The sequence below is a fragment of the Bufo bufo genome, chromosome 1, assembly GCF_905171765.1.
Source record: "Bufo bufo chromosome 1, aBufBuf1.1, whole genome shotgun sequence".
In the NCBI taxonomy this organism is placed as follows: Eukaryota; Metazoa; Chordata; class Amphibia; order Anura; family Bufonidae; genus Bufo; species Bufo bufo.
In genome coordinates, this window is record NC_053389.1 from 351,146,768 (window position 1) to 351,161,747 (window position 14,980).

Here is a 14,980-nt window from a genome sequence, read left to right on the forward strand (position 1 = left end):
TACAGTCGGTACAGTAATGTGGACACATGGGGCAGCAGTAGGCAAAGTATTGGTCGAAGCTTCAGTATGGACAATTTGCATTGAGAAGTTGCATATGATGATGGAGAAGTGAGAAATCTAAGATGTCTCTGCAAAGACAAGATGTGACTGAAAGAAATCGTCATTGTGGTCTGGGTCAAATGAAGAAGATGAGTAGTGATGAGCGGCAGAGGTCATATTCGAATTTGCAATATTTCACGAATATTTTGTAGAATATTCGTTGAATATTCGCAAATTTGAATATTCATTATATTCTACGATTTTTGCACTCGAAAAATCGACAAAGTAATGATCGCGTAATATGCAAATTTTCTTAATGCGCATTTTCGTAATGCACATTTTTATCACACATTTTTCAATTGCCGAGTAAAAACATGATTCCTCCCTGCTTCTTGCTTGTGGGCCAATGAGTTATAGCACTATATCGAATATATTAGTTTTTTCAAATATTCGTAATATTCTAAAACAAGAATATAAAGCAATATAGTGAATATTTAAAAAAAAATTTTTTTTCAATAGTTTACATTTTTTTCCAATCTGGACTCCAGATGAGAAAAAAATTACAACTATTAGACAAAGAAGATTATAGCAATTCGTTTTTTTTTTTTGAATATTCACTTTATTGCTATATATTCTTGTTTTAGAATATTACGAATATTCAAAAAAACTAATACAGATGTAACAACGTTAACAATCCCTTTTTTCGCATAATGAAAGCAACGAATCACGATACTAACCTGCAATTCATAACAAAGCCAGTAGATGGCAGCATTAACCAATCCTAATTAAAACCACAGTAACTGTTTTAACTAAATTATATCTACTTCTTTTTAACACATTAAGTTATATCTTAAAGGAATTTTTAAGCTTAATTTTTAAATAGTTATATATTATTATTTTTTATTATTATATAATTTTCATTATTTCAAAACATTATTTATAACACACAACACAGAACAAATAAACACACAGGCTATATGCCAAAAGCCGGGTATAATGCAAGCCAGCACCTATTCATAAAACAGGTAATCGGGATACCTTACAATGGCAGCCTGGTGCACTATGAGACATTTAAAACCATCTCTCATCTAACTGAGAGTCAGTAAATCTCAATGTTGCCTGAGAGCTCTTGGATACCTTGGGGGACCATGCACCTAAATCTTTATCATTAGGGTGACAAAATTATAATTTTTAAATTTTTTTTTTATTGCTAGCTAATTCTTCTCTAACTGCTTAGGAAGGCTGCATAAAAATTTACGGCTTTCTAATTGTTCTAATATATATTTAGTAACCCATCTATACTGTTTTGCTATGTAAACTAATTTGCATAAATATGAAAGACATAGCACATGTGATTAGCCTACTTTCCATCATGGACAGCGCCAACTATTGGATACATAGTCTTATGTCCTACAGTCTGCAGAGTATTATCATTTTCCTCATGGACAGCGCCATCTATTGGACAGCTGAAACACTGTTTGCAATATCTTGGCCATATTTATGCAAATGAGCTTACTTGATAAAACATTATAGAAAGGTTATTTGAATTGACTTGTAGTTCGGACAATTAGAAAACAGAACATTTTTATGCAGCCCTCTTAAGCAGTGAAAGAGGAGTTATCTAGCGTAAAAATAAAATAAAAAAATACAATTGTTTTCACCCTAATGGTAACGACAGGTGCACAGGACTCCCTAGAATTCTGAAATAAACCAATATTGTGACTTACTGGCACTTTCCTTTTGGATAGAGAGCTAGTGTAATATGTCTCAGGCTGCCACTGTGAGGTATGCTGATGGTACTTGTTTCACAGATAGGACATTGGCTTGCACATACCTTGCTTATGGCATATAGCCTTCAGTTAAAAAAATAACTGTTTTGTGTTGTCTAATGTCATTTTGGTAATAAGAAGTTATAAATGGTAGGAAGGGAACTATATAATAAGTAGTTATTAATATTAGGTAGAGATAAAAAAAAAATACTAATTGTTTGTCTGTTATTTACACAATTATAGGCACATGTGTCTCTTTGTCAGTATTGTAACCAACAGAAATGTATCTCACACCAGTTGTGACTAACACCAACCCCTAACATTGTCCATCTATTGTTATCAAGCTGTGATGGAAGAAAGGAGATGCACTACACCCTTTATTTTTTATTTTTTTCCCTTTGAGAACAATACAGTAGATGGAGAATGATTAGGTGAGGGGAGGGTTTAGTCACAGCTGGTGCAGACATGCATCCCCGCGTTTTGGCCTATGCCAAATGGACTCTGGTGTCACGCGGACATGCATCCCCATGTTTTGGCCTATGTCACATGGACTCTGGTGTCACGCGGACATGCATCCCCACGTTTTGGCCTATGTCACATGGACTCTGGTGTCACGCGGACATGCATTGTATGCACAACATGGGTAACAATGCATTGCATGCACAACAGACAACAATGCACACCGCACAGCTCCTGAGTCCTCCTGTCCGCTTCCCTTGAATTCCTTCACTTCCTGACTCACTCAGTCAGAGCTCAGACAATGTACCAAGAGCCGACTCAGCGAGTCAGCAAGTGAATCGAAGCATCCGCGCATGCGCACCACCTAGAGTCTTCGGTTCACTTGCGTCTCAGCTCAGCAGTCAGTATACTCAGCGAGTGAACCGAAGATCCGATTCATGAATTGGTTCATTTGAATGATCCGATCTTCCTATCTCTATTGAGAACAATAGATGGACAATGTTAGGGGTTGGTGTTAGTCACAACTGGTGTGAAATACATTTCTGTTGGTTACAATACTGACAAAGAGACACACCTGCCTATAATTGTGTAAAAATAACAGACAAACACAAAAGACAAGCAAATAGCTTTTTTAATCTCTATCTAATATTAATATCCACTTATTATATAGTTCCCTTCCTACCATTTATAACTTCTTATTACCAAAATGACAATAGACAACACAAAACAGTTCTTTTTTTAACTGAAGGCTATATGCCATTAGCAAGGTATCTGCAAGCCAATGTCCTATCTGTGAAACAAGTACCATCAGCATACCTCACAGTGGCAACCTGAGACATTAAACTAGCTCTCTATCCAAAAGGAGAGTGCCAGTAAGTCTCAATATTGGTTTATTTCGGAATTCTAGGGAGTCCTGTACACCTGTCGTTACCATTAGGGTGAAAACAATTGCAATTATTATTATTTTTTTACGCTAGATAACTCCCCTTTCACTGCTTAAGAGGGCTGCATAAAAATGTTCTGTTTTCTAATTGTCCGAATTACAAGTCAATTCAAATAACCTTTCTATAATGTTTTGTCAAGTAAGCTCATTTGCATAAATATGGCCAAGATATTGCAAACAGTGTTTCAGCTGTACAATAGATGGCGCTGTTAATGAGGAAAATGATAATAGTCTGCAGAATGTAGGACATGAGACTATGTATCCAATAGATGGCGCTGTCCATGATGGAAAGTAGGCTAATCACATGTGCTATGTCTTTCATATTTATGCAAATTAGTTTACATAACAAAACAGTATAGATGGGTTATTAAATATATATTAGAACATTTAGAAACCCGTAAATGTTTATGCATCTGTCACGGAACCATGAACCAGACGTACAACAAGAGATAAGTGAAAATAAGAAGGCTTTATTGAAAATAAAGCTGTAAAGCAAAAGTCCAAACGGATGGTGAAACCGAGCAGAGTCTTTGCGAAGCCAGAGGTCAGGAACCAGAAGGGTAGTCAGACGAAGCCAGGATCAGGAACCAGCAGGGTAGTCAGACGAAGCCAGGAATAGGAACCAGCAGGGTAGTCAGACGAAGCCAGGATCAGGAACCAGCAGGGTAGCCAGACGAAGCCAGGATCAGGAACCAGAAGCAGCAGCAGTCTTAGAAGCATGTGAACACAAGAGGACCAAGCAAGGAACTGAAGCCACAGACCTCCTATATATATGAGCTAGGCATCCAGCTCCTCCCAGTGGGAAGGAGGAGCCGCAGGGTGGAAGGCTACAAGAAACCCAGAAACCAAGATGGCTGCCAGCACATGTCAAACGAAGGAGAACAGCAAGAAGGTAAGACCATGACAGCATCCTTCCTAAGCAGTTAGAGAAGAATTAGCTAGCAATAAAAAATATAAAAAATATATATAATTTTGTTACCCTAATGATAAAGATTTAGGTGCATGGTCCCCCAAGCTATCCAAGAGCTCTCAGGCAACTTTGAGATTTACTGACTCTCAGTTAGATGAGAGATGGTTTTAAATGTCTCATAGTGCACCAGGCTGCCATTGTAAGGTATCCCGGTTACCTGTTTTATGAATAGGTGCTGGCTTGCATTATCCGGCTTTTGGCACATAGCGTGTGTGTTTATTTGTGTTGTGTTATAAATAGGTATTTAAATAAAAATAACTTAAATAAAATAATTATAAATGGTAGGATAAATGTAAACTATAAAACTTGATTAATAGTTTATAAAATAAATTAATGATAGAATTAAAAATAGTTGAAGTGCTAGTGTGGTCATTGTAAAATGTCTGTAGGTATGTTCAAATCTTAGAATGTAATAGTTCTATGCGCCATCTGCTGGTTACAGAGGTAAATTACGTTCTGATTTTTTAGTTTCTATTTTTACTTGCGTTATCATTCTTCGTTTTTGCGATTGTGATAGGAGCGGTAACGTTGCTACATCTGTATATTAGTTTTTTCGAATATTTGTAATATTCTAAAACAAGAATATATAGCAATATAGCGAATATAAAAAAAAAACTAATATTGAGCAATTTAGCTAATAGTGCTATAATCTTTTTTTTCAAAATTTTAACTATTAGACAAAGAAGATTATAGCACTATATTAGATAAATTGCTCTATATTCGTTTTTTTCGAATATTCGCTATATTGCTATATATTCTTGTTTTAGAATATTACGAATATTTGAAAAAACAAATATATTCGATAAAGTGCTATATATTTGTTTTTTAGAATATTCATCATTTTTCCCATTTAAAGTCATGATTCTTCCCTGCTTCTTGCTTGTGGGCCAATGAGTCATTGTCATGAGTCAAGCAAGAAGCAGGTAGGAATCATGTTTTTACTTGGCAGTTGAAAAATTTGCGATAAAAATTTGCATAACAAAAAAATTCAATAAAAAAAATCTTGAATATTCGAAATTACGAGTATATATCGCTATATTCTAAATATTTGCAAATTTTCGAAGTACATATATTTGCGATAAAAATTTGCAATTTGAATATTCGTGATCAACACTAAAGATGAGGCGAACGTATATATCAGAGGTGATGTCACTGAATGTACGAGGTATGCAGTGATTTATTTTCCATTATGTTTGGTAGTGCTGGCAGGCAGTATGCTCTCATTAGGGCTGACTCACTGCTGTGGGTTGTGTGTCACTTTCTCAGCCCCCATATCGATATCATAATTAGAAACAACTGGAGAAGGAGGAGGAGGACAGAACATGGCAACAGGTGCTGGCCAGTGGCCACCACAGAGGGGCCACTTCTGGGGAGGTATTCTGCGCTGTTTTGGCAGTATATTATACTGCACTAAGGTATTTGGTTCTTCTGGGACAGTATATTTATCTGCACTGTGGTATGTGGGTCTGGAAGGGCAGTATATTTTGCTGTGCTGTGGTGTTTGGTTCTGCTGGGGCAATATATGGTGCTGAACAGTGGTGTTTGGTTCTGCTGGGGCAGTATATTGTGCAGCACTTGTGTACCAAAGTGTAGTACAATATATTGCCCCTTTATGGTGTTGCTGACCCTGTATATGTTAGCCCCACCTTCTGTCAAATTGGGCACCTACGACATAGGGTCACTTTTACCTTTTTTTTTTTTTTTCCTGAGCCACTTTAAATTCCCAGTCCATTCCTGGTTATATGATAGTGATCTAGCAATAGCAGCAGCTTTGCCCATGAAATCACCTTGGAAATAAGGATGTAATTCACAGCTCCATTACCACTGTCATATAACCAGAATATATGTGAAATTCAAGAAAGACAGCAATGATAGTACTGAAGGAGATCCAAATATCCACAGTGGAGACAGAAGTATCTGACCATAGGACCACTATAAGAGATACAATACACTCCACAGAGAGGGGAATTCTGAAAGAGTAGTCAGAAAAAAGTAATTGCTTAAAGAGGACATGTCACAACTAAATGCACTACAATCCGCAGCCAGCATGTTATAGAGCAGGAGTGGCTTAGCAGATTTATATACAGATTTGTGAGTAAAGATTAAGTATAGCTTGTAATTTATACATCTAAGGCCTCATGCACACGGCCGTTGTGCGGCCGTTCCGTGCATTGGGGACCGCAATTTCAGAATCAGAATCAATTTAGGATCAATTTGCGGTCCCTAATGCACGGGCAACATCCGTGCGACAGCCTGGATGGATCAAGACCTATTCAACTTGAATGGGTCCATGATCCATCCGCACCGTAAAAAAATAGAACATGGACAAAAACACCACGGAAGCGCTCTGTAGTGCTTCCGTGGGCTTCCAATCCGTGCTTCCGTTACGCACCACATCCGTGATGCGGGGAGCACACGGCCGGTGCCCGTGTATTGCGGACCAACTGTATGGGCCGCATCGGCCATGTGCATGAGGCCTAAAGCTCAGTTTTTTTCTGACCTCAGTTGAACTTAGGGGAGGTGTTATTAGTGACTGATAGCATTTTCTGTGTAAGTGTGTTTGAGAGATAGCTTTCAGTCACTGGGGCAGTCTTAAAGGGAATGTGTCATCAGAAAATGACCTGCTGTTTAAATCACCACTGTGTCTAACAATTGGCCCCAGATTGATTTACAGTTTTGTGGGAAAAGATTCAGTAAAACTTGTAATTTATTCTTTTAAATTCCTGTTCATTCTGTGCTTTGAAGGAGGCGGCCCTATCAGTGATTGACAGCTATCTGTGTATACACAGTCATAAAGGAAAGGCTGTTAATCACTGATGGGACCACTTGCCTGACTTCCAAACCAACAATGAGCACGAATTTAAAAGAATAAATTACAGGTTTTACTGAATCTTTTTCCCACAAAACTATAAATCAATCTGCTTGGTTCCTCCTGCTGTATCATATGCTTCCTTTAGCTCAAACACCAGGTTCCCTTTAAGAAAACATCCTTAGGGTTCTATTTATTTCTATAAGCTACATGACATCCATTTCTATTAGTTCAAACAGGAATTGATTTTATAGGTTCCAAAACCACTATAAAATGTCTTCGAAACCGAAAAGTGATATTCTATGATTCCATTTGTATTCAGTTTGCACAAATTTTTCAATACCACTTGAGTGATTTCATCTGGACTGCTTCATCCCAAATATAGGGGGGAAAAGTTGCAAACACCATGTTAGTTATTTTTTTTTTTAGACACTACTTGCAACTAAATTTGTTGCAAGTGTCTTTTTTACACCTCCCTCGCCACTTTCTCTTGTTTTCTACACAACACGCTAAGTCTCTATGGATCCACATTAGTGAGCCTTTTATTACTGCTTTGTCACCTAAAATCACTTTATTATCTTTGTATGGGAAACATGCTGATATAATAACATGGGTACACATGGTTTTTAGGTACCTTATTAAAGATTCAAAGAACACGGAATAGGAATATGTTCTTGCAGAAGAAGGCCTAGCACTAATTGCTGTTCTTACTTAGGGTTACGGCCACAAAGTCAGGTTTTTGCATGCAGTTTTGGATCAGGAGTGAATTGAAAAAAGAGAAGTCATATTTGTCCTTCATACTTTCTCTCCATTTATGATCCACTCACGATTTTGGCTTCCAAAACTGTATGTGGAAACCTGACCGTGTGTCCGAACAATTGGAAACAATCCATTGCTGCTATTTTTAACTTTTAAAAACCATTTGCATCTTAATTGCCCAGTGGGATTTCAGCATAACAATAAACAATAAAAGTCATGCAGAACTTACCACCAAGTCTGAACTTGACTGAAACATTCCAATGTAGTGAGTATAATGCTGGTCATCCATTTGCTGAAGAATTGCTGTCATACATGCCACAAAATGACTCTGAAAATATTACAATTAATGATTGGAATTTAGTATACATTTCAATAATGTGTTAGAATTTTTTTTATTAATATAAACATATTTGGGGTCATTTATCAAACTGGTGTAAAGTAGAAATGGCTTATTTGCCCATAGCAACAAATCAGATTCCACCTTTCATTTTCCAAAGGAGCTGTGAAAAATGAAAGGTGAAATCTGGTTGCCTTGGGCAGCTAAGCCAGTTATACTTTACACTAATTTGATAAATGACCCCAACAGGGGTAGCAGTTTTTTCGATAAATTTTAAGTCTGCCTTTGGATTCTTGTTCAGTGCCAAATTTGTGAGATGGCACACAGATTTAAAAAAATTTCAGCGCATGTGTAATGTGGTTTGGCCTTTTTACCAAACCGGCATTACCTGACATAACAATACTTTGTGACTGGCTACTACATTAACAGTGTCGCTCATCATAAATGCACCTTAAAAGCAATCTACTTTCCAAAACAGATCAACTTCTCACTCCACTTCTGAAAGTGATGCGGGATGCCAAAAGTCTCATAATATTGCACAAATTGTCATTTGCCCCAAAATATTCGACAATTTAATGCCACAAGACTGGTGTAACAGCTTTCTTAATTGTCCCCCTGAATAAATCCATGGTGACTGACCAGGTGAGCGCTGCCTACGGAACTTTTATACTTTTGTGCTTGAATAAATCCATGGTATGTGTATGTCAAAAAATGTTTATGTAATAAAGAACATTACATACAAATCAAATGCCTACAAAAAAGAAAATAGTGAACTAACATCTCTACTATCTTCTGCACAATAAAAGGAACTATCAAACGAGATGAAAATTAAAATGTATTGAAATACACGAGCCTGTAATCACTTTCAAATAATGAAATTTAACTCATATTGCCCAATAAATCTGGTGGTTAGCTTAAATTTTATTTTTCTGGGCTCTGTCCTGTGTGGTGTCGGTGTTGGAATCCTTACCAAGCTAGCAAGTGTTCCGCTACTTTGTATTTGAAATTTAATGCTCGTCGGTCAGTAAATCTGGCAGTTAGCTTAATTTTTATTCTGGTAGGCCCTAACGATGTTGGACTCCTGGCCAAGCATGAAAGAGTTCTGCAGATGCTATTTGAAATGTAACTCTCTTAAGTCAGTAAATCTGGTGGTTAACTTAAATTTTATTCTTCTGGTCTCTGTCCCGTGTGGTGTCGGACTCCTTGCCAAGCATGCAAGGGTTTCTGTGCTGATATTTTGAAATTTAACTCTTGTTGTTCAACAAATGTGGTGCACTTCCATGCCTTTGTCTTAAATTTATTTATTATTTTCAAATTTTTCTGGCCTCTGGCCCAGGTGGTGTGGTAGACTCATATGGGCAGGCATTCTGACTCCATTTAGGCATCATTTTTGGATGCATGGTTCCCCAAAAAGCCACTGTTTTTCTTTTTTTATCCCATAACACCGTGTGTAATCAAACTCCATCTTCCTCCAATAAGAGACAATATTTGGAAGCTTTGGAATATGAAAAAGCATAGCGCATTCAATGGCGCGGTGTGTTTTTAAATCAGCTGTTCGTGATTTACAATTGCTGTCATTGCGTTCCAGAGCTTAAGAAAGTTGTGGTTGGGGAAGTAAACGTAAAGAAAAAGTAAACATTCATTAAAAATTAATGAAGAGAGATAACATGTTTTCCTAAATATTTTGAGTCCTAAGAGACAAGAGGGTGTTGTATACCAATTTCAAGGGCAATTGGAGCCACCTTCGGACCAAACTTTTTTAAAAATTCGGCAAATCAGAACTGAACCGAATCTCGACAGATTCTCTCACCTCTATTAACCACCATTTCACAGGTAGTTTGTAATAAAGCGATACATACACCCTTGTGAGCCATATTTCCTCAAGCAGGATGTTGATGGCACTGCAAGCATTTGTAATATAAACTAAACTGTTAGTGGTGAGAAAGTGGTATGTTCATCAAAACTATTTCCTCTAACCAAGTGCCTTCATAGAATGACTGTTGTAACCATTAGACTGTTGGCCCACGTAAGCATGTAACCATCAAGCCAGTTGCCTCTTGTAAGTACTATCCCTGTTTATGACTGAAAGGGTAAAAATTAAAGGGCCATTTAGATATCACCCTTCAGAGTAGCCCAATCCATTCAGTGACACAGTCGGTCCATGCCCATTGGTTATGTGTGGAGCCCAGTTGCAGATTTACTTTGGGGCTCAGCAGTATTCAATAATCAATACTGAATGCAGGTAGAGATTATTTTGTAATATTATATTGTACAATGCACAGTTTCAAATATTAATTCTAAGCACAAATTGTTCCCATAGATTTCATTTGGCAGCCTGTAAAGTACCACAGGGTATTGTGATTAATGAAAGAAATAACTCAGACGACTCTCAGGAACTTATCAGCATTTCAGTTATCTAAAGAATGTTTATTGCTAAAGTAATAACATGAATAATTTTGACAAAATATATCAGTAAATTTTGAAAAGTAGAAAATGATTATGAGATTACATTAAGGATTACAGACAAATTGAGTATGCTGCTCTTGACATTTTTTTGTTACTTTCTTTATGAAAACATGTCTGTAGAGGCTTTTAGATGGCAAAACAACGTGCATCGTGGGTTGTATAATGAAATAAAATTAATAAGAACAGAAAGGATGATTTGTTTTTACAATTTGCTCTGAAAATATAGTACATGTATTTGCAAGTGTAGCCTCATCAAAGATGAACCTACATTAAAAGATTTGCTGTGCTAGAGAAATTTGGTTTATATGTGTTTAAAATAGAAGCCTTTGAAAGTTGTATTACACAGGTGCCCAGATCTCAAGATATCAGTACCACATTCATGTCATGGTAGCTCCGACGTCACCGTGCTGCGTCTCAGGCCTCATTTTGAGACCTGGCTGTGAATTAAATTCCGGAAGGGCTGCCGCCTGCAGGCAGGCTATCCCACTGCCTCAGTATGTGCTCAGGCCCACCAGATTGGAGGTGACTTTTTATCACATTACCATTGACTGATGACAGGAACTACTGTGTGTGTACAGTTAGATACATGAAAGCCATCAATCATTGATAAAGGGGCAAGACTATTTTTTTTCAGCTTCTAATAAACAAATTACTTTTTGTGTCATTCAGCCTAATACCCCAATGGGCCATATAGGTGTCTACACTTTTGGCACTAATGTACTTCAAAACTACCTTTCAAAATCTGATGTTTGACCTTGAATAGGGGAACATATTAGGATGACAGATTCCCTTTAGTTTCATGATGATATATTGTAAAACAAAACTATATAGACTGCACTGCAGTACTCTCCAATTTGTTGTTTAACCCTTTTGCGTCAAGGCCTATTTCCATTTTGGCATTTTGGCATTTTCCTCCCATTGTTCCAAAAAGCATAACTTTTTTTTTTCAGCTCACATAGCTATATGAGGGATTAATTCTTGCAGGACAAGATGCATTTTTTAATGCCACCATTTAAATTACCATATCTCGTATTCAGCCAAGGTTTTTGGGCTTTTCACATCACAGCATTCACCATACGCTTAAAATGACTTGACGTCCTTATTCTGCGGCTCAGTACAAATGCGACAATACCAAACTTGCAACAAACAAAACGGTCCTCTGACCAAAAAATCCCTTTAGGAGTCCTAAATATATATATATATATATATATATATATATATATATATATATATATATATATATAACTACATATTTTTATATATTCACTTAAAACTGCTGTTATAGAAAAGAAAGAATGTATATGATTAAAACTATCAGGACTAAGTAGAGGATATCAGTTTTAACACCAGTATATGGCAGTACTAAGATATGTACTTTTTGTTGCAACACTGTGTTTGATTATAAATGCTGCTTGTTGAAAACGGAGTGGTGTGTAGTTTTTTTTATTATTATAATATCAACACCTCCATATATAACCTTTTTGTATATTCACTTTTGCACCCTATATGGTATAGTGGTGTATAGTGTAATGTGTTGCTGGTAACAGCAAAAATATGTACTGCGGGTGGTTATTGTGAGGATGGTTTTTAGCAGTGTTATTCAACTACACATTTGTAATCCACTACTATGTTAGTATAACAGTAGTCCGTTCAGTGCTTTATTTTATAGCACTATGTTGTTAATAAACACTGTCTTCAAGGGGACAAACAGTGTGTTATTATTATGTGATATGAACACCCCCACATGTAGCCTTTTACTGTATTGACATTTGCAGCCTGTTTAGACTTGCAATGTATGACAGGTTGTGCTATGAGGGTGAGAGACTCACAGTATAAGGCTACTGCGGTATTCACCGCTACGTGTGCTATTACATGCGCACTGATTGTACACTCTGCTCGTTCACCTATGCTATGTGGATTGTGATTTCAAGCACTGAGCGGATTGGTCACATACACAGTTCACTACACACAATACTCTATCCATCTAAATTTTCCATATCTATTCCAATTGGTTCCCTCTGCTATTCTCTGTCTAAAATACAACAGCAAACACTACCCCTCCCGACATGTTTCACTGCTTCTTGCTGTTTCGTCAGGGTAGTGGGGTAATAGCCAAACTTGTATACAGGTTTTTGTTGTTTTTTTTACTAATGAAAGAGAAAAAAATTTACTTTAAAAAAAAAAAATCTACATTTTCCTTGCATTGCCATATTCTGACAGCCATAACTTTTTTATATTTCAACCTACAGAGCTGTATGAGGGCTTGTTTTTTGCGCAACAAACTATATATTTATTGGTTTAATTTTCGTGGTATGTACGTCTTTATGATCACTGTTATTTAATGTTTTGGGGGGACAAGATGACAAAAAATGTTGAATTGCACAGTTTTAATTTTTTTTCTGTTACATTGAATACAGGAATTTTTTTAAAAACACTTTAATTATTCTGACATTTTCAGAAGCGACAATACCTATTATGCTTATTTTTTATTGTTTATATATTTTTATATGTAAAAGTGGGAAAGGGGGATGATTTAAACTTTTAATATGTTGGTGTTTTTTTTTTTTTTTTTTCAGTGGGTTAAATGACAGGTGTGGCGCAATCATTGCCTCCTGTCAGTGCGGGCGGGTGACGGCTGTATGATACAGCAGGCACCAGCCGTGTATGGAGTGGGCCCACTGCAGAGGCCCACTCCATAAATCCCCTCAGGCATTATGACTTAACTGTACACCATAATGTGTGAAGGGGTTAATCTGAGGGGTTAAAAGACTTGGGGCATCCTTACCTATTAGAGATGAGCGAACTGAAAAAAAATGTGATTCGGCGATTCGCCAAATTTTTCCTAAAAATGTGGTTCGATCCGAATTTATTAGTGGCGAATCGCGTTAAAAATGGCTGCAGAGAGCCTTTATCGTGGTGTAGAACACTGTGCCTTGCAGTAACACGCATGGGGAGTCTGCTGTGGTATTGAATCAATACTGTAAGTCAGTATGACATGTAGATGACAGTTGTCGCTCTTAGAATCGCTGCACACTTCACTTGTTTGGGCAGTTACGGGGCCAAAACTGACTAAATAACTCAAGTGTGAACTCAGCCTTACAGGTGGATGTTGGCATCAAGAAGAAGCACACTCCTTTTACACCGTCGTCAGCTGATTCCACATAGATGTTTACAGAACCTGTTCTATTAAACGCTTATACAAGTAGAGCCCCCCCCCCCACCCCCCAACAGCGTGTAGTGGGTGTCAGCAGTAAGTTTGTGGTGAGGTCACTGAATATTTTGCCCTTCCTCTGATCCGTCAAAACAATAACCCCCAAAAAAGAATCCTGTCTGTGGAGCATCCGCCTTCACTCAGTCAGCATTTGGTCAATAATCCATCAGTATTGCTAAAGCCCAAAAAAACAGTGTAGGAGGAGTGGATCCAAAGCAGAGATGACACATGAATGGAATATTTGCATGTCTTCTGTGTTTTGTACCACTCCTGCTTTTGGCTACCAAATCATAAAGCACCAAACAATAAAAATTCGGATACTAATAACTGATGGACAGAGGCTGGATTCTGCCAGCTGGTGGAGTCTTTGAATAATAATGATCTAAATATTAAATTAACCTATAGGATTAATAGATCCAGCCTGGATTTCCTCGACGTTAGAATCCTTATTGATGATGGACATATTTGTACTGACCTCTTCAGGAAAAAGACATCTACCGATGCATTGTTACATGCCAGATCCTGCCACCCTCACAATTTGATCCACAGTATACCATATGGACAATTCTTACGACTTAGACGCATCTGCTCTACAGAAGAAAAATTTGAAAAACAAGCTTACGATCTCTCCAAGAGATTCAAGGAAAGGGGTTATTCAGAAAAATATACCACACAAGGCTACAAAAGAGCGAGTAATATCAGACGTGACCACCTACTTCAGGCCCGTCGAAGACAAACAAATGATGATTTTGTTCATATCTACCTGTAATCCCCAATGGAATTTTTTTTTATCTTCCTTGGCAAAATACTGGGAGGTGTTACGTCTCGACCCAACCCTGGAGAAAGCTGTCCCCTTGGCCCCCGCAATCACATACAGGAGATCAAACAATCTAAAAGATATCCTGGTGAAAAGTTACTATCAAGATGAGCGGCCTTCGGAACTTTTTGGATCTAAGGGCCCTAAATGGGGGTGTTCCCCATGTGGGAAGTGTGTGGCCTGTACAAATGTAGACAGGGCCACACACTTCTCAAATCCGGCCAGATCAGATAGGCAATATAAGATCACTCACAACATCACATGTGTGACACCGGGGGTAATTTACTTGGCATCTTGTCCATGCCAACGCGTCTATGTATATAGAGGGAGCGAGGGAAGGAAATTATATAACTAAATTGAGATCTTTTCCCAGACACTTCAAAGAAGTCCACGATTGTGAT

The 14,980-nt window shown here is 37.5% G+C and overlaps 1 protein-coding gene across 2 annotated transcripts in view; it reads right to left on the reverse strand.

Annotated features, from left to right (window-relative positions):
* Positions 1 to 14,980, reverse strand: part of DOCK2 (dedicator of cytokinesis 2) — a 1,232,183-nt gene that overhangs the window by 439,826 nt on the left and 777,377 nt on the right. For both annotated transcript variants that reach the window (XM_040442815.1, XM_040442808.1), the window contains exon 28: positions 7,978 to 8,076. In XM_040442815.1, the coding sequence (XP_040298749.1) occupies positions 7,978 to 8,076 (99 nt within the window). The remainder of the gene's footprint in view (positions 1 to 7,977; positions 8,077 to 14,980) is intronic.